Raw genomic sequence first — 26,663 nt, 5'->3', positions numbered from 1 at the left:
CACACTACCTAAATTCCTCTCACCAGAGAAAATTATCTCCTGCACAGCAAGCAACATCTCCCATGCAAACATATCCACTAAGGAAAAGAAGCTGATCTGCCAGCATCACTTATGGATAGCCTGGGCCCAGTACACAGAGCCCTGAAGTCAAAGGTCAGAACTTCAAACGTAACCCAGCATCCTCTAGAAAGCAGGCAATAGTAGAACTTCACACTGAAAAAACAACTTGGGCTGCTAGCAGACGTAGCACAGTATTCCACATTAGTCTGCATTATTTATAGATACAGGAAATGGGAGCTCACAATCAATCTACATTCCAAAAGAGCCCACGCACACTAAATGAACAAAATGAAAATATGTACTGTGAATCAAAAACCAGACTGCACACTGACTGAAAATTCTTCTGAAATTTTTCACATCTAGTTTGCCCCATTCAGGTTTAACAATTCTTTTTCCAGAAAAAAATACTGTCCAAGCACCAAGTCAGTCATCTTGGAAGCAGGCACACAGCCTCCTACAGTGAGAGCAGCAGGACTCTTTAACGAGACTCCTCAACACTGCAAGCACCTAAGCACATCAACCAAGCAGATTATATAAAGGCCCAGTGTTGAACAGTATTCACAGGCTGCAATGAGGGTTCTCTCTCAGCCTCCAGCAGGCTCTAAGACCAGCATTTCATAACTTCTCAATCCGTGAATTTGCGAAGTTATTAATTTACTTTACTGTTTCTTCATGCAACTTCAGCGGCACTTCAGGAGATTTTCAATACTTCCACAGTTTCAAGCTGAATCATGCCTTGGAAAATTAGCGTGCTGTTTTCATCACAACAGGTGGGGGGCGCACAATTTTCACATTATTATCCTCAGTTTTTCTTTTTCAATTTCGATTTCCACAAATTTGGTTCTCATTTGATAATATAAGTCACCTGTCACTATTCGAAATCTGCTACAACTTATTTAAATAATGACTCATTTACGTGCACTCAAACATTAATGGGAGGGAAAAAAAGGGGAAAAGACAATCAAGTCAGTCTAGAAAGTAAAAACCTACTGCTCTTAGCAACTCCAATGTACTTTAATTTTCTAGCTCCTACAGTATTGACTATACAACAACCTCATATTCAGTTTAAAGCAATTCTCCTTTCATGAACAGGATAAAACCCAGAAAATTTTCTCAGGAAAGCCACCTAGACAGTAACAAAATAAAGAAACCATAAACCACCCCCCAAAAAACAAACAAAAAACCCCACAAAACCAACAAACAAAACCCCAAAACCCAAACAAATAAAAGCTGTTTAAAAATAATGAACAGTTAATGCTTTCATCCTCCTTGCCATAATGACTTCAGAAATCTTTGCAATCCTGTCCACCCCAGGACTCGTATTCATCCACCCAACTCCAAGATATGCTTAGGAAAACATTCTCAATGAAAATGTACTTTTAATTCGCTAAAACACTTTCTGCTCTGGCACTCACGTACATGTCTCAGCATTTGTCACCCTATATCGCCACATATGAAAAATGTGAAACAAACATACTGAATTCGACTACTATTCTGTGTGTACAGGGGAATTTCTACAACAGTAAGAATTTGCATGCTTTCAATTTTGGCCACTTAACAAATACTATTTTAAAAAATATACTAACAGGCAAATTATTTCAAATTGATACTAATTAAGTAATAATGAATACAGTGAGTTTTGTGGTAGAGTGAGATGAAGATGCTTTTGTAAATCGACAGTATGGTTTTATTTGCTTTTTTCTCAGTTTTTAAAATTAAACTGCAAATGATCTTTACACAGAAAGAGGCTGACACCCTTTTTTAGGTACTGACTTGAAACAGAAGTCTCCTCTTCTATATCTGTTCTTCAAAGCTTGAAAAAAACCACAAATTGATCCATTTTCTCCACACTACTAAAAGACTGCTTCTTTCTGTAGATAGTATCTTAAATAGATCTAACATGGTTATAATCTGATCTTTCACTGCTTTTCACACTCTTATGAAATGCCTTTTTTTAGGATGATGCTAAAATTTAATTGCTAGCAACCTCAAGTGGTGGAAGAGAAGGTCAACTGGTCTCATGAAGTAAAAAAGAAATTCAACGTTTACAAAACTGTAAACAAAGGGGGTTTGCCTGAAAATTTCTTTATAGCTTTTAAGAGTTCTAGATATGACCTTTAATTTTTTTTCTTTGGGGGAGAGCTGCTTTTTTAAAAAGCAATTCCCTTCTACTTTTTCATTCAAACTTAATTCTGGAATGTTCTGTATAAATTCTCCATCTACTGGTTTAGTCAAAATCCACTGGTTTGGATTATGGGGCCTTGAGTTTTTCTGATTAACAAGTTCTTATGTTCTCTAGTTTAACACTATTTTCTTACAGAATAGCAGCCTTTGTGTGTGAATAATATGCAATATACTTGCTCTGTCTTTGTTGTGCAGACATGGATTTTTCACCCACTTTGAGCTAGCTTTATCAGTTTTTCTAAACCTCTTTTGTCTTGCATTTTATACTCTTACAATTGATATTGTTTTGTTTACAAGTAATATGAGAATAAAGAAATCAGGAAAGGCACCCATGCTGATGGCAGCATATATACTGTGTTGCACAAGGATTTATCATACAACATATGTATCATGCTGTATTCTTGCAGATTAAAAGACAATAGAAAAAGATCCTTAACTGACAACTCAGCAAAATGAGAATACCACCAATACATTTCAAATATTCTAAGTTGCACTAAAAATGAAAAATAAATTTATATTTTGATTCTACTGCTCACTGAATAATACATATTTTCCGTGTTAAATACAGGTTTGAATCCTTATCTAAACTTGAATGTGGCGTAGTACATCAGTCCTCACCATAAACATAATCCGTGCACTAAAAATGTGACAGAACTTTATACATAACTGCATTCTCATGACAAAGTCTGGCTACTAGAAAAATGGTCACAACCACCAGAACATGTAGAAAAACATTTCTCAACTCTGATTCCTGTATCTCCATCCTCTCAGCATTCTGTAGGCTCATGCTGCAAGCACTAATACACATCTGTAATCACACATTTCTCCTCCTGTTTTCACTTTCATGTTTTCTTTAACAAACAAACACCAGCTGGCACAAGTAATCTGAATTCATTTCCACTGCAGCAAGTACATCCCAGTGTGTGCTACAATTAAATACCATAGCATGTTTTCTTATACCCAATTTCTGAATATGTATCATGGTAACTAGCAATGTTAAATGCTTTTACTGCTAGTAATACTTTTTTGCAGTCTGTACTCTCTAAGTCAGAAAATACACAGTACCTACTCCTCTCTGTTAAACAAGGGACATTGCTCATGTAATCCTGCTTTAATGAACAGTATTGAATATACAGGCATAGATGGAAGAATGCTCTTGCTAGATCTCTAAATGTTCTTCAGAGAATTATATGGATACCTCCAACTGCTATGCAACAGGTAAATGCTTCAGAAAGGAAAGCAATTCCCAATCAAAGATATTGCTCAATCACAGAAGGAACAGTTCAATAAAGTTCACAGGAAAGTTCAAAACCCCACGTTTCTGAGCTTACACAGTTATGCAGTCATTATTTGAAATTACTCTTTCAAATAAAGATAAGCCAGAAAAGTTGAAGCTGCCAGAACAAATTTAAGCCTTAATTTTTTTTTTTGTAAATAATATTTGAAAAAAGAAAAGTAATTTGGCTGACTCACCTCTCTGTATAGTCTTTTCTTATTTGAATACTTTGCAATTCATTAAACACCTTTTAACCTATCTGTTTCCAATAATTAGAGGGTTTTTTTAATATAAAATATGTTCTGAGAACTCCCTTTGACTTTTTTAATCACCATGGAACTACAGACGTTAGCTTTAACTGACAAATGCAGTATACGTGGAATAGATATTAAAAATGTTTGCAAAAACACATCACCGGTGTAGCTGTATGTATGAAAGCCCTTATTAACACAGACCTCACACTGTACGCTCACACTATTTTTTTTAAGATGGTAAAGAAACCACGTGAAGGGCTTTTTTCCCCTTCAGTTTTAAAATTAACGTACAAACCAAAAAGATGCTGCAAATCCTGAAACTAGTTCCTTGACGAATTTTAACTATCACAATACACTGAAACCTCAAAAGCATGTCTGGAGTCCTCCAGGCAATAAATGGTGTTGCTGTAAAGGAAGTAACATGTAGGTGCATGCTATTTGTTATGCTCTGATTCTGAGAATTAATAACCTAAATTTTAGAGTCTAGTTTTGTTGCCTGAAGACTGATTGCTAAAATACTGTTTACTTCTTGACATTAACCAAGGTGGACATGGCTGTCTTTGAAGGCTAAGAGAAATGCTTTGTACTTGTAGGGCTGAGTGGGTGCAGAAAGATGTACACTGCATCCTGGGCAGTGCAGCCAGCCCAATGCAGGCAGTTGCACCACTCTGGTTACTAAAAAAAAAAAAAAAAAAAAAAAAATCGGTAAAAAGCTACGATGCTCAATAAGTAAAATGAAAGACAAACTCATTCAGCAAGATCCAACTTTTATCTTGAGACACTACTGTGGCTGAGAATGACCACTCTTACAATACCTACTATCACAATATCCACTCTCATTAACTCTCTGACAGTACCTAATGCAATAGAAACAAATTGAAGAACACAGCAGCCTCCAATGCTGCTATTTAAGCTACTGATGTTGTTAGATCAGTTCTAAATTATGATACCCAGATCTGACATGTTCATACAGCTGCAACCAGTAACTGGCAGCCTGGAATGCCACCCCCAGATTCAAGACAGCTCTCATGAGGCAGAACAGCTATCAGCTTGCTGGCTGTCCAACACTCATTAATGTAGAAAGCAAAACTCATCACTGTGTCTCTATGACTGGCAATGCAGTCAAAGGGGTTCCACTTTACTGCTGATGCTCACTGTAAGAATAAGGTTTCCTGTAACAGGATTCACTTCCTCCCTTTTATTTTCTGCTTTCAACAATACCTAATAATTCCAATATTTTAATACTAACATAATAATTTTACACAGCAGTATCAGCACCCTAAGCTAGGAACATTGATTTCTCAAATACAGTACCCCTCTGTGAGTCAGGTGAACAGACAATCAACTTTCACACAGATGTAGAAAAACAACTAGTGTTAAAAGCGACTTATCACTGATGAGTACTTGTGCTTTATTTATCTTAGTTACAAATAGCGTCATGCAAAGCATTAAAGTAAGTGAAACAAACAGAAACATCTATTGCTTCTGAATTTCTTTTGAAGCTTCATGGGAAATGAGAGAAATCTCATGGTAGGCCAATGAGTGTTATTGGGAGGATGGTGTGCCGCATGTATGTGGAAAGGAATAACAAGGTTTGTCATTTTAACTTATTTCTATGCTTTCAATGTCCTGGCTTATTAGCATGCTCCTTATACCACTGTTAAAACATTTTTTATTCACTACCTTTCGTCAGTAACGTGTGAAGCCAAAAAATAAGGGTTGAAAAGCTTCACAAACAAAGAATAGTGAAGGCATAAATGAACACCAGAGGACACAGATCATTTGCCATAAAATATTTCAATGATAAATACACTCAAAATATTCCTTAAACAATTTTGATTTTATTCCATCTAAGTCATTACAACACCATATACATTTACAGAATTCACCAATGCAGAATACCTTTCCATTTCGATGAGGTGTGACTAAATACTGTGTAAATATTGTTGTAGGCATTTCATTTTTCTTGCAAGTTTGATTTAGTATGGGAACAAACGTTCACAAAAACATAAATACAGTGAAGTGGAAAAAATTAGATATGAGAGCCTTAATCACGTTGAAAGTAAAATTCAGTGGGCCATAAGAAAACTTCAGTTTTATTTATTTTGCACAAAGTATTTAAAATGAAAAAAATTTCCACTGTAGAGAATAAGGGCAAGGGGGAGAACATTACAATGTCTTAAAAGCAAAATTGTGAGCGCATTAGTACAAATAGCTAGTTTTTTTCAAAAGTAGAGATTAAAACAAATTCATGAAAAAAATAAAGGAATCACTACTTGGAACTTTGCCAAGCTGGATCCTGATATTCCAGCAAGGACTGTATACAGTTTATACAGTATCTGGAATGGACTTGCAGAAAAGAAACACATCACAATTGATAGGCTCAGTGATGAGTACCCTGCTAGTACAGAAACCAGAAGTGACAGACATATGGTTATATTCCAAGTTTAACATTATTTTCCAACACTTGAGAGAAACCATGCCACAGACAAGAAGTGTGTAACACTAGCAACTTAGCTCATTGCTGTCTGCAAGTAACAATAATGACTGGTAACAAATGCCTTTTTTACAGAGCTGATTGGAGTTGAATATGGAAGATATTTCTAGTCAAACAGAGAGTAGCCACAGCACAAAAAGCCCCTTGCCACTTTATTTATACTAGTGCTACATTTACACAGCTATATCTGCAATGATTCTGCGTGTATATTTAGCAATTCTCTGTACACCAAAGAGACCTGCCCAAAGAATTATCTCCAAAATCACAAAAGTAGCCTCTTCTTGAAGAGCTGCAGAAAGCTCTGAGACCAATCGTCCCTCCAGTGGAGCTGGACTGTGCAAATGCCCCAGCATGGCAGCATTTGCAGTTTCTGCCTCACTGCAACAAGACAAAACTCAGATAAGGCCTTTTTGTATGGATGACCACCAAGGTTTTGCCAAAGGCATTAGAGTAGTCCAAAACAAACAAACCAACCCAACAATGCACCACTAACAAAAAATTCCAAATCTTAAATCCTGCACCATCCCTCTCCTTCAAACATTCTTGTCTATGAACAGTGTTTCCCAGAGACTCTATGTGAAAGCAATCCAACAACCAAATCATGTCCAGTCCATATAATTATGTAACACACTTGTTTCATTATACTAAGAAGTTAGCAATTTTAGAATGGTTTAAAGATAAAATGAAACAATTTTTGTGGCTACTGCTATATTTCAATTCTGAAACATTATATTTCAATAGTACATGCATTATGGCCTTTGGAATAAGTTATATATCCTAATTAAAAAATGCTAGCTGCTTGGAAAGGGCAACTTGGAAAGTGCAGCATGTTCTAGCTACTCAGCTCTAGGTAACTACTACATAAATATAGATTTATACATGTTTGCATTAAATTTATTTATGTTTCTTCCTAAATGCACTTCTCCTCTTAAAACCACCACACCATCACCTCCATAATGACCTAATACAGTGGTGTCTATCTTAGTGTAGTTAGGAGGTGAAGCCAGGTATCTTGCAGCTAAAGGCTTCTGAAAGAGCCACTAGATAAAAACACTTGGCACTTTCGTTTCACCAACAGGAAAAAACAAGCCAAAAATCTCTTTTGGGCTACGGCAACACCTCCAGAGGATCAGCACTTAGCACCTCATTGCACTAGTACTGCAACAGTTACTTCTTTTGACTAAGCTGAACAGTGAAATTTTCATACAAGCAGAAGCTATGACTGTAGTCACACATTTCAGATAGCTGACACAAAAAGCACCTCCAACAGTATTTGACTGCTAGGAAAAGACAATATATCTCCACCAATTCCAACATTTATTCAACAGTGCAGTCACACAGGACACTGCAGAAAACTGAATGACAGTCCCTGCTGGTTTGTTTCCTCCCAAAGTGAAAAATTCAGAGAACTCAACAACCTCCCGACCAGCAATTCCCCAGCTCTCCACAGTTTTCCAGAATGACAACCACATTTGATCTGCTCACACACCACATTTAACTTAACAGCTACATGCTCGTCCTCTTAGTGAAAAAAAGCAGAAAATTGCCCTGATCACGAAAGCTGAAAATCTCAATTTCACCCTTTAACTGCTGACTATTACTAGACCTCATGGTTTAATAGCCAAACAAAGAAACATGGACCAACCTGAGTCCATTCCAAGCCTCTTAATTAGCAATCTAAAATACTGACATCAAACTGCTGATTGCTATTAACAAAATATTCATACAAGAAAGTATCCAGAAATTAACAGTGAGCATTATTCAGCAGAGGATGAGGGGGGTCTGTTACCCCAGAACACAATGTGCTCTTTTATCTTAATATCGCATTATATTGACCCACGAGAAAGAGTAATTCACCTTATCCAAACTACAGCTTTACAAGATGATGCTCTTTTTTTCCCCCAAAATAAAAATCTTAACGGTCAAATCTTTTGCAACAGAGTCTAATTTGCTACAGGCTCAATTCAAAGTCCACTGAAAGTAAATTCACGGTTCATCTATCCCAATGTGGTCCGGATTAGACCCTAGGGAAATAAAGGAACACCCCTACACCCCCCACCCCCGCCAAAAAAAAGCCCAAACAAACGAAACAAACAAACAAAAGAACAACCCAAGTGAAGCTCTCGTAAACATGTCCCAGCATTTTAAAACCTTTTCAAGTTATTTCAGTATAAGCCCTACAAACTGTACCTGCAAAAATATACACCTAAATAATGGCTATGAAAGCCATAAAATAAACTGTGCCCCCCTGCATCTGAACTCGACAAGAGTAAAATCTACAGTGAGCAAATACTTCAGGGCAAAACTTAACACCAGACTGAATTTAGAAGTTCTAGTTCATTTGACTCAAATCAAACTCCAGTTTATTTCAGACATGCTAAAATAGTGAATCAGGATGTCAAGGAAAGGGTATGCTTTGATCTACAGACACCATACTTCCAGAAGGTAAACCTTTAACACTAAAGGTTTTTAAACACCTCAGTTCCACTAAAACACCAGAGAAGGAAGACGTATTTGCAGGAGAGCCCCACTTACTCACGTGAATGTTATGCTTAGAGGCCACACAGGTATTCACAAACAGGCAAATTATTCTCTGGGGTTCCTACTCCCAAGCCCTCTACTGATGCAATTTTTATTTGAGGGGAGGGAAGCCAGAGAGCGTCAGATATTCAGAACAACCGAGAATGACGTGCGCCGAGTCTGTAGAAAATGCTACTGGGAAGATCCCAGAATCCCTCAAGACGTCCCAGCGGCAGCTGAGCCCTCTCGGAGAAGGTCCCTGGCCAGGGCGGCGGGCCGTGCTTAACGTGGCGTCCCCGGGAGCTGAGCGCGGGCACCGCGAGCTGCACACGCACACCGCGTCTCCCGCTCTCCCCGGGCTACAAAGGAACAGCAACGCGGTCGCTAGGGGGGGAAGCTGCATCCTCCGGAGGGAGACGGTCCTACCTCCCGGCCGAGGACGGCGACGGGGGAGCGGGAGGGCGAAGGGAGAGCGGGAGAGCCACGCAGCCCCTCACAGAAGGCAAGGCGGCCGGAGAAGAAGGGCGCTGAAAGGGCATCTCCCGGGATGCCCTCCCGGGACTCTCCGGCACCGCGTTTCCCGCCCCTGCGGATTCCCATCTTCTGCAAGGGGAAGGTTTATTTCGAGGGGGCGAGAGGGCGAGGAAGGGTCGTGGTTACTCACATGGGCTCCAAGGTTTTGCTGAGCCAGGATTTCAGCGCCTCGAAGTTTTCTATGATCATTTTAACCACCATCCAGAGCGGCCCGGGCCCCCCGCCTCCCCGCCAGCAGCAACAGCAGCAGCAGCAGCCCCGGCGGCGGGGTCCGCGCCGCCCCGCCGGCCGGCACCCCGGCTCCCGCCGCGCTTCCCCGCAGCCTCCGCCGCCTCCCGGTTCGGCAGAAGCCGCCTGGCAGGGGCCGGAGGCCCAGCGACGCGGAGGGGGGCGGAACCAGTCGAGCAGCGGCGGCTTCCCGCGGGCCCCGCTCTCGCCGCTCCTCGGCCAGGGAGCGCGTCCCGGGCGCTGCGCGGGTCCCTCCCGCCGGCGGGCGGCGCGGCCGAGTGTGGCGGCGGCGCGGTCCCGGACGGGCTGCCCCCCCGCCGCCCTGAGCCGCAGCGCCCGACGGAGCGAGCGCCCGAGCGAGCGGCTAAGATGGCGGCGCCCCGCTGTCGCGAGAGCCGTGAGTCTCGCGAGGGCGGGAGGCGCGCGGGGTCTGCCGGGAGGCGGGGCCGGGCGGGAGGCCGCGGTGCGGTGCGGAGGGGCAGGGGGGGCAGGGATGGCAGGGGTGGCAGGGATGGCAGGGATGGCAGGGATGGCAGGGATGGCAGGGGTGGCCCGCGGGGCAGGGGTGGCAGGGGTGGCCCGCGGGGCAGGGATGGCAGGGGTGGCAGGGATGGCAGGGGGGGCCCGCGGGGCAGGGGTGACCCGGGCTACCCTCCGGGCTCAGCCGGCCCTGGGCGCTGGCGCTGGACGGAACGGTGCTGTAGGGGCAAAAGAAGCGCCATTGTGTATTCCCGACTGGTGTTTGAAATGCGCCTGTACTTTTTTTGTTTCGTGGGAACGCTGATAGCCTTCCCTAGTATGATCACGGAGTCACAGAATGGGTGAGGTGGGAAGGGAGCACAGTAGGTGATCTGGCCCAACCACCCTGCTCAGGCACGGTCATCCTAGAGCACATTGCACAGGATGGCTCCCAGATCGTCCTTGAATAACTCCACTGACGGGCACAACCTCTCTGGACAATGTTCTGGTGCATGGTCACCCACACAGTCAAGAAGTTCTTCCCCAGATTCAGGTGGAACTTCCTGTGTGTTAGCCTCTGCCCATTGCCTCTTGTTCTGTTGCTCATCATGACTCAGAACAACCTGGCTCCATCCTCTTGGCGTGCTCCTTTCAGAGACTTACAGACATTGATGAGGTCCCCTCACTGTCATCCCTTCTTGAGATAGAATGGGCTCAGCTCCCTCAGCCCTTCCTGCTAAGAGAGATGCTCCAGTCTCTTAATCAGCTCCGTAGCATCTGCTGAACCTGCTCCAGGAGCTCCATGTACCTCTTGTTCTTGGGAGCCCAGAGCTGGGCACAGCACTCCAGATGTGGCCTCACCAGGGCTGAGTAAATAACCAGGGCAGGATCATCTCCCACAGACTACTGGCAATGCTTTTCCTTATGCGTCATGGGGTACCATTGGCCTTCTTGGCCTTCAGGACATACTGCTGGCCCATGGACAGCTTGTCGTCCACCAGGACTCCCAAGTCATCCTCAGCAGAGCTGCTTTCTAGCAGGTCACCCTCAACCTGTACTGGTGCTCGGGGTTATTCCTTGTAATAAGCCTACAACTGGACACAGTTGCCACCCATCTCTGCCCTCCCAGCAGCAGAGAGCAGCTCCCCCAATCTCCTGGGTATTGCAACTCCCGGCGTTGCTGCAATAAGGAACAACACTCTCGACGAGCAGGAAGTGAGGCACAGCCAGTACTCCCTCAGCTCCCCACACGCAAATGTTTGCAAGTGACAGGGAAAGGAAAAACATCCAATTTTTTTATTATTATTATTTTTAATTTTTTTTTTTAATTAAGAGGAGGTCAGACAAAAAAAACGTGTTTGAAAACGTGGGACCGGGCAGCAAAGTTCCACGTCTTCCTGACACGGGAGTCCCAGCTCCTCAGGGTGCAAAGATCTGCATCACGCCTGAGCTCCCGAGCCAAGGTCTGCACAAGCAGTGCACAAAGGCAAGTGTTTCAAGGAAATCATTCATTCTGCCTTTGTCGGGGTGATTCGGGAGCTACCTGCCTGGTGTTCTCTGAGGGAGATGAACTTCAGGTAATTCACTGTCACTGAAACTTCTAAATGAGAGCTGGAGGAGTCTAAGGCTGCCTGCACACAATTCTTTTGATTGTCATCCCTGAAAGCTTGTTGAAGACTGGAGAGTGTAGCAAGGCAAGCAAGGTAGCTGCCAGCTTAGCAGGTACTTTGGTGAGGGCTTCCCAATTATAAGATATACTTTGGTTTCCCTGCATAGGGGACAATGAACAGTACATCCAGTCAATAGACAGAAAATCATCAGAGTCTGAAATTTTCTGGAGACTGTTCTATAAACATGTAAAAAGTCCTCCACTCACAGTCACCAACTTGTAAGTTAACTCCCCGTGAACATGTAAAAAAGGTCACTAAACTTGGGATTCTGATGGATCTCTGAAGGGACAGGCACATAGAAATTAGGCATTGTGATAAGAATCTTAATTTGGTTTTGGATCTGTCCCTTAATCCTTTGCAAAAGCCAGTGTATAGTGGAAATAATTCAGACAAGCACTGCATCAGTCCCCTCTCATCTCTGTAACTACCTTTGATCCCTGGATATACAACAGCCAGCAAGAAAAAACAGCCTCTAAGGCTTCCCCACATAAATGTATGGATATAATCACAATAGCAACTTTTCTGTGTTTGATATTTTATTTTCTAAACTGCTTTTTCAGCTATTTGGAAGCACAATGCTGTAAGTAAATGAAATTAGTAATCACAAAAGTTTTTCAAAATTTATGCACTGGATAAGGCTTGTCTGCATGTGTTAATTTTTGAACATTTCTGTGTTTATGGAAGTGGGCTGCTATCACACTTCTGTGGCAATATCCAGAGTAGCTGTAAATAAATAAATAAATAAATGCTGCTGACATACCCAGTTCTAGAGTTTGCAGACTTGAAATCTTAAAAGCCTTATAAATATTTACATCTCACCTCCTCAGAAGTGACTGCAATGTTTTGTAGTATCTTTTGGGCAATGTTCATTTCATTTCGCAGCTGGAATTAGAGGAGTACAAAATGAAACTATTAGATCTGAGGAAATAATTTCCTCTGAAATGTAAAGTGGCTTCTGTATATTAGGTGGTTTGTATTTAAGATACAATATCTTTAGATTCTTAATAGCAGCTTTTAGAGCACACACACAAAAAATGAATAATTTTTACTTAACTCAAACTTCATTCACATGTGAAATCAGTACTTTAACTGAAAAAAAACCACAAAGATCATATTTCATTTAATGCAATATAATGGAGAATCTGTGCAAAGGGTCAAAGTAATAATTAACTTCTACAATGTCATAATTCTGTGAGGCAAATAAGCTTTTATTTCTCCTGTAGCTGCTCAATGTAAAATTCACAAACTGTCCAAGGGGAAAAAAACCAAACCCTAAATTTCATCCCTACCTGTAGAAAAAAGCTGTGAAGAAAGTAACAAGGAAAAAAATGAATCTTTGAAAAGATTGGACAGTAACAAATGATCATGCTGAACAGCTGTTCTTAGGTTTCAACAATTCAACCCCTTTATTTAAAAGATCAGTGACAGCTGATATATGATAGTGATACTCTATACCATGTAAATGACCTATGGGTACCAACCATTTAATAGGAACTAAGTAACTAAATAATAAGAATTTCAAAACTAGGAAAATTGACATTTTTATTATTTGGATTCATGTAAATGTTGCATTTTAACATCAAGAAACTGAAAATAACCATAAATTGTTATGCAAATAAAGTAATACAAATCAAATTCTCTTATTTATTCATGCCTCACAAACTCCTAACAGCCCTTTTGGCTTATGAAACATTTGTTAAATTCTTCTGAATAGAATATATGTTTTCATATACAATAACTCTCTAAGTCCATAGGTTTGGTGTGCACTTAATTTGCAGTAATCTTATCTAACTCAATGTAGTGACCTTTGATGTCTAAAAACAATAGGTTGTATTTATTCACATTTTATTGGATCACCTGCTAACGTGTGAGCTGAATGTGGCCAGGGAAGTAGAGATATCGATCCTTCCTGACATTTCTGGATATTTTATTTTTGATGACTTCCATCCAATGCCGTTGAACTTGTGCTCATAAGGAATCTTTGTCAATGTGTAAAGCTGCAATTTTTAAGTGTTAAAGATTTTTCTTTGAAAGCTAACATTTTCTTAACTGTCCATAGATGTCTTTTCAACTCAGATTTGTTCCTTTATTTTTAAATACAAAAAGTAGCTGTAGAAGAGAATAACTTTTAGGCACATCATCCATCTTTTTGCCAAACCTTCATTAGTCAGTGTTTCTGTCATACAGAAAAAAAAGGATTTTTAGTTATTCTTTTTAATTTGTTAGTGTATGGTTTGGCTGGTTTGGGGGGTTTTTTGGTGGTGTTTTTGTTGTTGTTGTTTTGGGTTTTTGGATTTTTTTTGTTTTGGGGTTTTTTGTTTGGGGTTTTTTGTGGGTTTTTTTGTTGTTGTTGTTTGGTTGGTTTGTTTTTTTGGTTTTTTGTCTGTTTGGTTTTTTAAGTGAGTTTAGTTTTCTTTTGAAGCTGCCGGACTGGTCTATGACATTAAAAAATTCTTCAGTTAACGCTTCTAATGCTTCACCTTTTTATTTAGGAAAATGCAATTGCATTTGCAATTGTATTTAAACATTCATCTCTGGAAGTTTTCTTCTAGTGTTAAATGCGATTCTGATTTTGCATAGCAAATATAATGCACCATTTCCAGATTTTGGGCTCCTAGTCTGTCCCAGAAAAAGCATTTCAGTATTATAGATCTCAGATGTGTCAGAATGGATGATCTGGAGATCAAGGGTTCCATGTCCCTGCAGCGTATCACACCCCTACCATTATTGCACAGTCTAAAAAAGCAGGGCTAATGGAACTGGATGGCATCAAGATGGATTGATGGAACTAAACCATTCTTGTACGTTGTTCAGATTTTTGGTTTGTACTTTAATTGAATTTTGGGGTTTGCCATTGGTTGCTACCTAGACATGTGTAGACAGATATCTGTACATGTACTGCCTTTTCTCTGTGTAAAAGGGTCAAATTATATTCTTCCTGATGCTCCTTGACTAGTCTATAGTGAGTTTCATTTGAGGAGGCACCAATATGAGTTTTAAGGATCAGGTCACAGAACTGACCCAGACCTGAAGACTCCCCCTTCCATTCTTCACAAATAGCAAATATTTATCAATTCTTGAGCATCTGAAAGCTGAGGCACTTCTGCCTTTCCCCATGAGTACACCTACTAGTGCTTCCACAGGTATCACAAAGCAGGTCAGCTTTATAATACTTTTACTTGACTGTGGTCCGAAACCATCAATGTTTATACTAATGTTTAGTCCTTTGCTTTTTTACTGTTGGCTTCTGCATAGTGAATTTAACCAAGCAGAGCCATTGTCACTTAAAAAACCAGGCCTGTAAAAGCTCTCCGAGCAGATGGTCTGTAAGATGTAAATGTCTTCCTCTAACCTTGGAACCAAAAATTTAATTATTAAATAAGCTGTGGGCTTTAGACAACTTCCTTGTTCATAGTCTTTCTATACAACAGACCTAAACTTTGGGATTGTATATCTCCTGCTTTCTTTTGCTGCAGGAAGTGGATAGGTGACATAGCTGAAGAAAAGGGGTCTACATGGTCCTGCTGAGCAGGGGGGTTGGATCAGATGACCTCCAGAGGTCACTTCCAACCTCAACCACCCTACAATTCTATGAAAGGCTTTTTGAAGAGTGTTGCAAAGCCACAAGTGTTTGAAGTATTTGTAGCTGGTGCATGTAGCATTTAGCCTGAGATTGCACATCACAGAATTGAGCATTGCTTTTTTGAACTGACCTAACACTTGTTCAGCAGGTTTTCTTGAAAGCCAAGGTTGTAACAAGTTGCTACCATCAGAAGTCAAACCTACAAACTGGTTTTAATTATTGTTTAAATATAGCAACCAGTAGTGGGATATTTAGTTGTTATTTAGCAGAATACATCATGTTTCTGAAGTCACACTATGCTAATTCTGTATTGTGTATCTCCAAATGGCCTTGTGTTTTAAAAAGTGCTGCTTTCCTCAGTCAAGATGCTGGTGGTGTAGAACCTCCTTAGTTTGTACTAACGCAGGGATAGCTTGTTGTGGGATCGCTCATTAACTTGTACTAACACACAGGCAGGATTACTCCACTTTGCCAGTGGCAGCAAAATTAAGCTTAGCCCCTGCTTGCGCCTGTGGGAAGGATGACTGCAAAAAGGGCCAGGGTGTAATTAATACCTCTTTCCTTCCCAAATTGCAGAGTAGCAGGAAGGGAAGGACATAGCTCATAACTCTGCCCCTATGACACCAACCAGCAGAACTTCTTCTTCCAGAAATCTTCTCGATGGAGTCTCAAGCTACTGTGTCATTCTGGTTTGCACGAGCAAATGATTATGGAGCAGAGCCACACCTGAATTCATGGCTGTGTGTGAGGTAAGAGGCTGCCCACATTCCCCAGTTCCTTCAGGCAAACTGCTGTGAAGGAAGGGTGAGGCTGGAGGCAACTGTGACGCTGCTGATGGTGCTGCAGTCTCAGGTGTCATGTCATGGACAACACACGCTGTGGATGGGATTATCTGCTAGGGACGAGAGGCTGCCTCCCTACTAATTAAGTTGGTCCATCCCAGATGTTATTTTCAAAGTCATGTCTACCATGTGTCTTATATGTCACCTAATGCTCTGTCCCATTTTTGGCCATAAGCCTACAGTTTTGGGCCACACTACACAGAATGTGGATAGTTGATTCCTGGAGTGGCAGATTTTTGCTTAGTGCTGTCTAGGGTATTTTGCTTTGCAAATCTCATGCAAAAATAAAATAGTATGGTATCCTTTCCATTTCAGTTGTTAATAATATAAAAATTGTAGGACAAAGCAAGCAGGATCTTGATTTTGTCCTTCCTGCTACCCCTTATGCCCAGCTCACCTTCCTATTAAATTGAACAAGAGTAGAGGAAAATTGTTTTTCCAAGTTTTTGTGTAGAGTACACCATGCTGGAGAGAAGGCATTCCTGAGTCACAGTATGAACCTCATTGCCTCTGAGATTGCTCAGCTGTCTAAGATAATAATCAAATTGTAGTAAATGAAAAAGTTAATCACAAGTGCCAGAATGCACTTTATCCATTTATCGTGAAACCACTAATTTATTTTTAATTATAAATAAATATTTTTTTTTGTTAAAACTGAAAAAAACAATCATTATTGAAGGCTGCTGAGAAGCTACGTAGCTAATCCAGCAAGGATGGCTTCATATTACAGGCGTTAAGAGCTCTGTGTTGAATGTAGTAGAACTCCTGCAAAGAATTTTAAATTATACCTTCTGTCATATTTGAGGTTCAAGTTGTATTGTTCATACTACCTGTTCTTCATAGTAGACTATACATAATCACATATGGTGAAGCAACAAAATCTTGGTTTTATGAGTTCTTCCTACAGAAATATACTAATAAATTGCTCCTGAGGGGATGAAGCTATCTACTTTTTATTTCTGGTAATGTTTGGTTTTGGGGAGCTACTGGGTTTACAATTACACAATTACAAATAATCTAATTTTAGCTTTAAAAAGGTTATTTAAATCTTCTTTGTGAACAATTTATTAGATAAACTATTATTTTTAAAGATTTCAGATTGCCCACCATGGAGATCTGGATGTCTGTAACTGACTGTATTCTTAAAAATTACCTGCAGTATCATAAATATTGAAAAAAGTGCTGTTGTCTCTTGTGCAAGGCATTTTTATATTTAACTGTCATCATGGGAAAAAACTTCCAAGAAGCTTGAAAATGAAATTTTTTTGGAACCGCTTAATTTCCATTTGAAGCAACTTTTATGTTTTCTCATTGAGGAAGCTGAAGCAGTTCAGTGCTTTATATTTTTTTCCTCTCTGTTGGGCATAGGCCTCAGCCCTGAGATCAGCTTGGTTAGGATTTGCCCAGGTCAGTGTTTCTGCAGAGCCAGGAGAGGGAGCACAGACATTGCTGCTTCTTGGCCATGCTTTAGAGGCAGCTTGGATTTCCACAGGGAAACCACTAAACCTGTTTTTAGAGGAGGCATTGTGGAATCCTCTTTTTCTTCTCTTCTTTTTTTTTTTCTCCCGAGTTTTTAAATAATATTTAATTAGGGGAAATTTTTAACTGGATGTTTTCATCAATTCCTATAAAGCAAAAAAACCCCAAAACTGTTTGACATTTTTTTAATGGTTGGTATAGTTTTTTAACATTTTAAAGACTTTTAAGGAGTATTTTTGCATTTTCTTCTGCAGACACAGAGGAAGGTGAAGTTGACCAGAATCCAAATATAGTAGAAAAACTAGATTCACTGCACTCTTATATTAGAAAAGTGTCTTTCAGTGTGTTTTTATAGTTTTAGTCTAACTTCAGATAATATTTTACTCAGTAATTTTCATGTATTAGAAACATTTTAAAGACACAAGGGGTACATAAATTCTCTCCAACTTTTTAATAACAATTGTTAGAACTTCCCATTTCTCACCTCTGGCATAATTTCTTAGATTTCTCTGTTATAATTTCTTGTACCACGTAGATGTTCCTGACTTTAGAGAGAAAACCATCAGAAAGTGGCTTGTTTTATCCTGATAATAATTTCTATTACTTAATCAGTTGATATAGGAGAGTTGCACTGCTTTTCTGTCACAAGACTTGGGTGAAGCTGTTTTAAGAATACCCTGAATAAAATTAAAACTAATAATCTGTGTGATGGCTTTGTACTACTGAAAAAAGATTCACTCTTACGTCTTTGGTTTGATATCTGTGTCCAAAGAGCACTGACAGCATTACAAAGATGACAGCTCACAAATCAGGCGATGCCTGAGTGGAGGCTGCCAGTTGTCCTGCTGGCCAGCTCTGTTGTTTACAGCCACAGACTCTGTCCCAGGAGCTCAGGGAGCAGGAGGCTGGCTTCTCACTCAGACTGCCTGAGGCAACTTGTCAGGTCACTTCATAGCTCTCTGTGTCTCCCCATGGCTCCTTATACACTCAACAGATAAGATCTTACCACCTCCTGTCTGTGCGTAGAGGACTCGTAGGAGAAGTGATGGTGGGTATAGTAATAAAAATGATAATCACCTGGCCACACTGATCACAAAATGGTGGAGTTTAAAATTTTCAGTGTAATGAGAAAAAAGGTCAGTAGAGTCACTACCCTGAACTAGAAGAGAGCATACCTTAAGTTGCTAAGGGAGCTGGTTTGCAGTGCCCTGCCTTTTGAGGACTTAGGGCTGCCTATGAGAGCAGGTCAATTTAGAAGAGCCACCTTCTACAAGCCCAGGAGCAGGCAATGCCATGGTATTGTAAGTCAAGTAAGTGGGGCAGAAGGCCATTTTAGCTGAACTCCTTTTGCCACTTGGGTGAAAGAAGAAATTGTATGTTGTCTGGAAGCAAATCAGGCTTCACAGGAAGATCATAGAGCTGTAGTTCACATGTGTAGGGAGAAAACATGAAAGGCCAAGAGTTGAAACTGGTCAGTGTTGTGTCAAGACAATAAAAAAAGGCTTTTTAAAGTATGTTCATGGCAAGAAGAGGTCTAAGGAAAATACTGGAACAATATCAGATTAAGCTGGTCAACTGACAAATGGTGATGAAGAAAGGCAGAGGCATTTAATGCTTTTTTTGACACAGTCTTTAATATTACTGATAAGCCTTGGGGTGCCAAGTCAGTGAGTCACAGGGCTGCAGGAACAGTGGTTCTCTATTTGTGGACACCCAAATTGTAAGGAACCAGTTGAATCCAGCAGAATGATCACAAATCCATGGGGCCTGATGGTATTCATCCCAGAGTTCTGAAGGCGTGGTGGATGTTGTGGCAGGACTTCTCTTGACCACCTACCAAAGGTCTTGGGTGTCTGGGGAGGTCTCTATGGACTGGAAATTGGCCAGTGTTATTCCCATCCACAAAAAGAGCTAGGTAAGACCCAGGAAATTAGAGACATTTTGTTCTACCCTCAGTTTCTGTAAAAATCATGTAGAAGGTTATACTGGGTACTACCAAAAGGCATTTAATCACAATCTACATGGGCTCACAAAGAGAAATTCCTATTTAACTATAATTTGATATTGTTCTACAATAAAGTCATCCACCTTGGGGATGAATGGAATGCAATGGATGTAGATCTATGGATTATAGTAACACTTTGGATAGTAAGGCTTTCTGTCCCTCATGGCATCGTTCTGGACAAGTTGTCCAGTTGTGGGATGAGCAGTACATGGTTCACTGGGTGAAGAGCTGCTGAATGACAGGGCTCAAATGGTTGTGGTGAATGGCTGGTGTAGTAATGCAAAGTAAATGAAAGCTTCCCATTTTTAACACTTTTCCCAGAGTATGTTTACATTTTCTTCTGCAGCCTTTAGGGAAGGTAAAGCTTATCAAAATGGATGAAGCTTATCAGAATTGATGAATCCCACTGGATGAAGGGAAGACAGTTGATACAGTTTTTCTGGTTTTTAGTTAGGCTTATATGTTAAGTCCTGATACAACAAGAACACGGAATTTTCTCAGAAGCTAATCTGAAACTGGACTACTTCCTAGAATAATCAATAAGTATAGAAGGATTTTCAACCTGCTGTTTAAGCAAAGTTCTGAAGGATTTTGAGATATATGAGTATATAAAACACGCAGTACATCTAATACAAGAAAACTGGTTTTGTTTGGGGTTTTCTGTTGGTTTTGGGTTTGTTTTTTTGTTTTTTTCCCTCTAGAAAAGGCAGAAGATGACAATCACCTTTTATACAGTTCCAGAAAGCACTCTGACCTGGTCCACAGTGATTTTTTTCCTGCATCTAACCTCTGATTGTTAGCAAAATGCCTTTTTTTCATTCCTCTTCCCATATTGCAGCATCCACCCATCGTGTGTATCTGTCATCGGTGTGACAGAAGAACACGTCTTCCAAAAATTCTCCTCTTTTCCCACTAGAGGGAGGACTCTCCCAAAATACTCATGGGAGACAGTTCCACTGGCAGGCTCTTCGACTCTAAACAAACCTTTTTGGGAATGTTTTCGGCTGAAATGAAATGAAATGAAATGAAATTAAATTCCTGTCAGGTTTGGAGGGGGGGGGGAAAGAACTGAGTATTGGTATTTATGCTTGTTCCATTTTTTTTTTTTTTTGGTTATGTAGGTATGTATTTGCTGAAGTTTAATTAAAAAAACCCAACCCAATGCACATTCTGAGGAGTGCAACTGACAGAATTTTCGATACATAATTCTTGGAAATGTAAAAATAAACAGACTTTGTTGACAAGTATTTGTATCTTCATTATCAGCCATATTAATATGTCCACAAAATTGTTGGCTCAATAGATTTTGACTGTGTTACAAATCTGAAGCCAAACACTTGCACCAGCAGTCAGTAAATATGTTCTTCAACTAAAAATAGAAATTACTGTCATCAGCAAAGGGTATCCATGAGGGAATGATATATCCTATAAATATACTAAGATACACGTGGATTAGTTTAATCTAATGAAGTGTATGTAAACAAACCAACAGCCAGAGCTTTGAATGGAGGAAGTAGGATGAAAAAGAGTTCAAGGGAAGTTAATTAAATTTCTAGTTAAAATCCTTAATATTATGCCTTGATTAAAAACAAAAAAAGCAATGAAAAAGTTTCTTGTTTGTTGAGCAACTGTTACATTAAGAACTTGTACAGTACTGTCCCCGTATAAGTCAACCAATTTTAGGAAGAATTAGAACAGAACAGGATTTTTTCTACATTTATCTTACATTTACAAATATCAGCCAGTGGTTTCAAGTATTTAAATTTCAATTTTCCATCTGAGATACTTGAAAAGGGACAGATATTCAGAGGGTGATTACTTAATGCTTTCTGATTGTTACTTTTTATCAAAACCAGGCACATTTATCTTCAGGTGAGGTTCCCAAAAACTCATTCTAAATAACTGATGGCAATTGAAAATTTAGACCATGGAGGTAGAGATATGAGAATGTTTTATAAAGAATAATTTATTTGTTTGATATATCCTTTTCATGTTTCCATGTTGATCTCTAACCAGGAAATCATGGTTAGAAATTACTTTGATATTCGTGTTGAGGAATACATTCAGTGCCTGTAGCTCAGGGTGCAGCTGCAGTTTGAGCTGAGGGTTGAGCTCTGGGTGTTGGAGCCCCAGGCAAGAGGCTGTGAACTGCTGACCCTTTACAGAACCAAGGGCACAGGGACCTGTGGCCCAGCCAGGTGACAGGGCACTCAGAGACACAGCAGAAGACAAGGAAGCCCAGGGAGTCCTTTGTTCAAGGACCCTCCTCAGAGGCTCCAACTTGACCTGTTATTCTGTTATTGCACCATGATTAAATTATGATTAAATTTCAATGATCCAGATGTCTGAGATTCTGCAATGAAAATCCTGGTGTTGAGCCAGTATGGAAACCTGGTCTGACTGTGTGAGAGTGGGGTGTGTAGGGTGTCAGGTCGGGCAGCTGTCAGCTGCCTGGAGCCACCTGCTGTGGAGGGACCTCGGTCCCAGCAGTGACACTCTCAGGTGGTGGGAGTGTGACTGCCAGAGTGACTCCTGGGTGGTCAGACAGGGAAGTTTCCTTTATGTTCAAATAGCTTTGGCGAAACTCATAAAAATGAAACCAGAAGTTTTAAAAATATTTATAATAATGAATGTCACAGGTTACAACAGGACTTCTACAGAAATAATTCCTTTAAATTTATTTGCAGTGAAAGCATAGACACAGACACACAGAAAGGGATCTCTTTCAGCTCCAAAATCTGTCAGCATTTATTACAATCCTGTTGGTTTAAAAGACAGTGCTCCTCACTATTTATTCAAGAGGGTATTGAAAGCCTGTGGATAGATACTATGTCAAATTAGGAAGAAGCAAGAGGAAGACCCAGCTCTGCTGAGTGGGGAAGTCTCAGCTAAGCCATGCGAGGAAAATACCAGCTGGCTTTGAAGTCCAGCCAGATATAAGTGGGTTAAATTAATTCATGTATGGCCCCATTAAAGTCAATTTTTATATGGAGTCAGTGGGCAGTTTCAGCTAAGGGCATGAAATGACTTTGGAAGAGATAATCTAATTTTTCTTTGGAAAAAGTTATAAAGTTAATAAGCTCTAACTTAAGTGGAGTGCAGTTAATCTCCCCACACATACACACACACACAAGCCATTTTAATAAGGGAAATTAAGGAAGTAACATCTTAGCATTAAAAAAAAACCCTGCAGACACTTTCTATTGATTTTTTCAAGGTTATAGCCCAAGATTATTTGGGCTATATATAGCCCAATACCTATGTAGCCAAAATAATCCAATATATATTGGATAATTGTTCTACTAAAGGATAATGAACAGGAGAGAAGATAAAGGACGTTCATATAGTTAGACAATAAAAAAGATTTTGGCTATATATACTGTCTACACTTGGGGTTTTTACACTGTAATTCTGGCATCTTCTAGTTGGTAGAGCTCATATTTCTCTGTTATTTATTGATCCTCAAGCGTGTGTTTGCGTTTGTGCAAATACATAGAAAGTGACCATGTACATGCTTAAATATTATCCAAAACTACTGATAGTTTGATGCTATAGTGGGGAGAGAGAGAGGGAGAGAGGGAGAGAAAATGAGAGAGAGAGAGAGAGAGAGAAAGGGAGAGAGTGTGCTATAAAAAAGAGTTGAATGAGGAAGAAAGGCTGTTTGGTTCGTAATGTTACAAGCACTTCAGTAAATATCAGTAGTATAACCTATAATAAAATTACCCATCTGCATTTCCTGGTGCTCAATATACAGCTGTGTTTGCTGCCTGCTTTAAAGCTAGGCTCTGTCAGAAAGCAGCAACCCTGGGATACTCTACAAGGGATACTCTATAAGGCCTGTAGAGCTGGCAGCTGGGAGTGATGGAGGGGCTGGCAGGGCAGCAATTCCTATCACCCAAACAGGGGAAAAGAGGAGGGGTGGTGGTGGTGGTAACCAGGTCAGCCAGCAATCCGGGCAACTAGACATGTCTATGGGGATGAGGCATGTCTGGGGCCAGGGGAAGTCAGATCAGTGTGTGGGGTTTGTGTCTGTGGCAAGCTACCAAGGTCAGCCACCATCCAGTGATCTCCAGGCAAGCCCATAATGGTGAGCCAAATCCAAGGTCGTGTTCCTGGTATAATGGACAGATGGATTGGAAAAGGATTCGTGCAACCATTCAAAATAATGATATATTGCTGGGTTGTTATTTTTGCTTTAGTCAGCATTTCAATTTGAGTATTGAAACATGGTTGTTGCCAGCAACATGGCCAAATGCTACGTTGCTGTTTTTCTACTTGACTCTTTCTATTTTTTGAAATACCTACAAATTACAGCTGACTCTGAGAAGTCAGAATATCAATGCATAGCAAAATATTGTAGTAGAAAAGTTTAAAATATAAACAGAAAATACAAATATTAGCCCCATTTTCCAAGTGAGGAGCAGCACTTTACTGAATTTATACAAGACCTAAACTCTGTTTCACAATTTGTGTGCAAGACAAGTCTTCTCTCCATCATTTGGCTGCTAAGTGGTCCAGGTTCCCTGGCTGTGACTAGCAGTTGTGTACTCCTAGCTGGCAGTGGCCATGACACAGAACTGGTGTCAGTACTAGGGGATTTCTTTTCTCTGAGCAAACTGGGTGAACCATTTTCACTACTTGAGCAATGTGTGACCACAATGATATTGTTTGCATTATCAAACCCAGGAATATTTTCATATTTCTCAGGAAAGATGCACTGCTAGCTGCAAGACACAGGCAGATTGTGGCATCAATTTCTTATTCATTTGTAAGGGAAAGAAAGAGGCACTGAGACTAGACAAAAACCAGTGCCTCAATGTCTGTTCTGTCAGGGGTTCAAGACTGCCCAGCATGACCCCTGCAGGTCAGGCTAGACATAGACACAAAGACTGACATGGCTGTTTAGGTCTTATCCTAAACAGAAACACTTTTTGATTTGAGGCTTTTCCTGCCATCACTTAATCCTTAAGCCCCTTGTTTTTCCCCATGTTTAGCCCCTTTCTGCTGCACACACTGACTGGTGGGCAGCACAGATAATTTATGATGCCTCATTCCTAGAAGTGTTCAAAGCCAGGCTTGATGGGGCTTTGAGCAACATGTTCTAGTGAAAGGTGTCCCTGCCCACTGCAGGGGAAATTGGTCCAGATGCTCTTTAAAGGTGTCTTCCAACCCAAAACATTCTATGGTTGTGAAAATACTACATTCAGTTTTGACTCCCCAGTACAAGAAGTTGAGTTGAGTTCAATGGAAAACAATCAGAGTGGTTTGGGCACCACCTGGCCTATTAGAATATGCTGAGAACAAGAGCTAGTTCAGCCTGAAGAAGTCATGGATTCAGGGAGACCTAACAGAAGCTTCAGGGCCTGTGGGGAGGTGAGCAAGAAGATGAAGCCTTGTTCTTCACAGTGGTGAATGGTGAGATGAGACAAGAGGCACAAACTGAGACAGGCTGGATATAAGTGAGAATTTTTTCCACATGAGGACAGTCAGGCAGGGAAGCAGGCTGTCCAGGGGGGTTTTGCCATCTCTGGCCTTGGAGGTGGTCAAGACTTGACTGGACACAACACTGACCAACCTGGTCTGACTTCACTGAGCAGGAGGTTGGGCTGGAGACTTATTGAGGCTCTTTGTAACCTGAATTATCCTGTGTGTTTATGACCCATGTCTCTGTTAGTCACCTTCATCTCCCTTTATAATTAACAGCATTTCTAGGAAGTGATTAGTTTGACCTATTTATTATGAGTATTTATTTTAACTGCGAGGAATGGTGCTATACAACTGTTTCTTCACTATGGAGATAGTCCAGACAGCTAACTCAGATCTAATTATCAAGATGCTAAGAGTCCAAAACTAGGTCAGGTGGATCCCATCTCGGTGTATGTGCTCCCTGAAGGGCCTAGTTAGATACCAGGGAGGGAAGGAAGAATTTATTTCTGCACAGCATTATAGCAGTTAAAACACTTTCTCCAAAAGAAAGATATCTAAAATCTGGACTGCATTCCTCAAATTCTTATATTTTGATCCAAGACCTCTTTGATACCAAACCAATAAATGTGTAGACCGTGGAATTTTCCATCTCTCTATTAATTCTGTCTGATATTTTGCCCTTTTCTGTCTCTGCCCCTTACACCTTGCACAAGGCTGTACCCTCTGCCCTTTCTTCCATGACCCATGACTCCTTCCTGAACAATTCACAGGGCCAGCTCTCTCCATTCCTCAGGGAATGGTATGGCTGCTACTAAACCTAGCTTCTGTTGGCACCAGCAAAATCATAAATAGCTCATTTAAGTGCTTCTGCTGGGACTGTGATTTGTAGCAAAGGGACACAGTCTGATTTCTTAATGTACCTTTCTTAATGTAATTTGTAAATAGGCTTAAGAAATAACATTCATGCTACCACTGCATCTTGTCCTTTTTACCCATGTAATAGTAACTCAGCACAAACTGTGTAATACATTTTGTAGCTGTATAGATATAAAAAACACTGGCATGTTTATTTATGTTACTAATAATGTGTTGACAACAAACAATACGATTAAGTACATCAATAAATTATCATAGAGATAATACTGTTGATTTTTCCCCTGAATACTCTATTCAGGTTATTTGTATGAAAAAGGTCAGTATTTATCCATCCATTTCAATGTTTGAATCTCCTATATAGGAGAAAAATATCCCAAAGTTAAGCTTGCTAGAAGTACCCTTGCCATTTTTGCGTATTTTTATTACAAAGAGTCAACAATTCCATGGAGTGTCAATACCACTTTTATTTCTAGGCTTCTCAAAACCATGCCTTTAGCTTAACTATAACCATATTTTTTCTTGCAATTTGAGTACTCTGTGCTTTATGACCTTTGACTTTTCATGTATATTCATTATAACAAGGCACTTTATGTTGCTTTTCTTCTATGGCTTTGCACATTATTACCATTTTCCTTTGTGATTCAAGCAACATCATCTTTCCTTTTAATAATTCAAATCAAGAATGTGATACTGCATTTGAAAATGTACATCTTCCTTACACAATTCCTCCTTCTATGTGGTATATTTTGTCTTCAAACGTTAACACGCT

General features: G+C 40.3%; 1 protein-coding gene and 1 long non-coding RNA gene across 6 annotated transcripts in view; one reads left to right on the top strand and one right to left on the bottom strand.

Moving 5' to 3' along the window:
* Nucleotides 1–9,926, bottom strand: part of RBM26 (RNA binding motif protein 26) — a 52,265-nt gene extending 42,339 nt beyond the window's left edge. For 3 of the 5 annotated variants that reach the window (XM_085057940.1, XM_085057919.1, XM_085057935.1), the window contains exon 1: nt 9,456–9,925. In XM_085057940.1, the coding sequence (XP_084914066.1) occupies nt 9,456–9,526 (71 nt within the window). In that variant the 5' untranslated portion in view covers nt 9,527–9,925. Of the gene's footprint in view, nt 1–9,455 lie in introns of all 5 variants that reach the window. The other 2 variants (XM_085057911.1, XM_085057928.1) reach the window with 1 other exon arrangement.
* A 244-nt stretch (nt 9,927–10,170) lies between these two features.
* On the top strand, nt 10,171–20,811 carry LOC146444623 (uncharacterized). The gene is made up of 3 exons (XR_014850064.1): nt 10,171–11,589; nt 15,842–16,014; nt 20,430–20,811. It is a non-coding gene; the product is annotated as an uncharacterized LOC146444623 (long non-coding RNA).
* The last annotated feature ends 5,852 nt before the right edge of the window (nt 20,812–26,663 follow it).

This window comes from Lichenostomus cassidix, chromosome 1, assembly GCF_008360975.1.
Source record: "Lichenostomus cassidix isolate B80296 chromosome 1, HeHo_3.0, whole genome shotgun sequence".
NCBI classification, from domain to species: domain Eukaryota; kingdom Metazoa; phylum Chordata; class Aves; order Passeriformes; family Meliphagidae; genus Lichenostomus; species Lichenostomus cassidix.
This window is presented reverse-complemented; position numbering and strand designations above follow the sequence as displayed.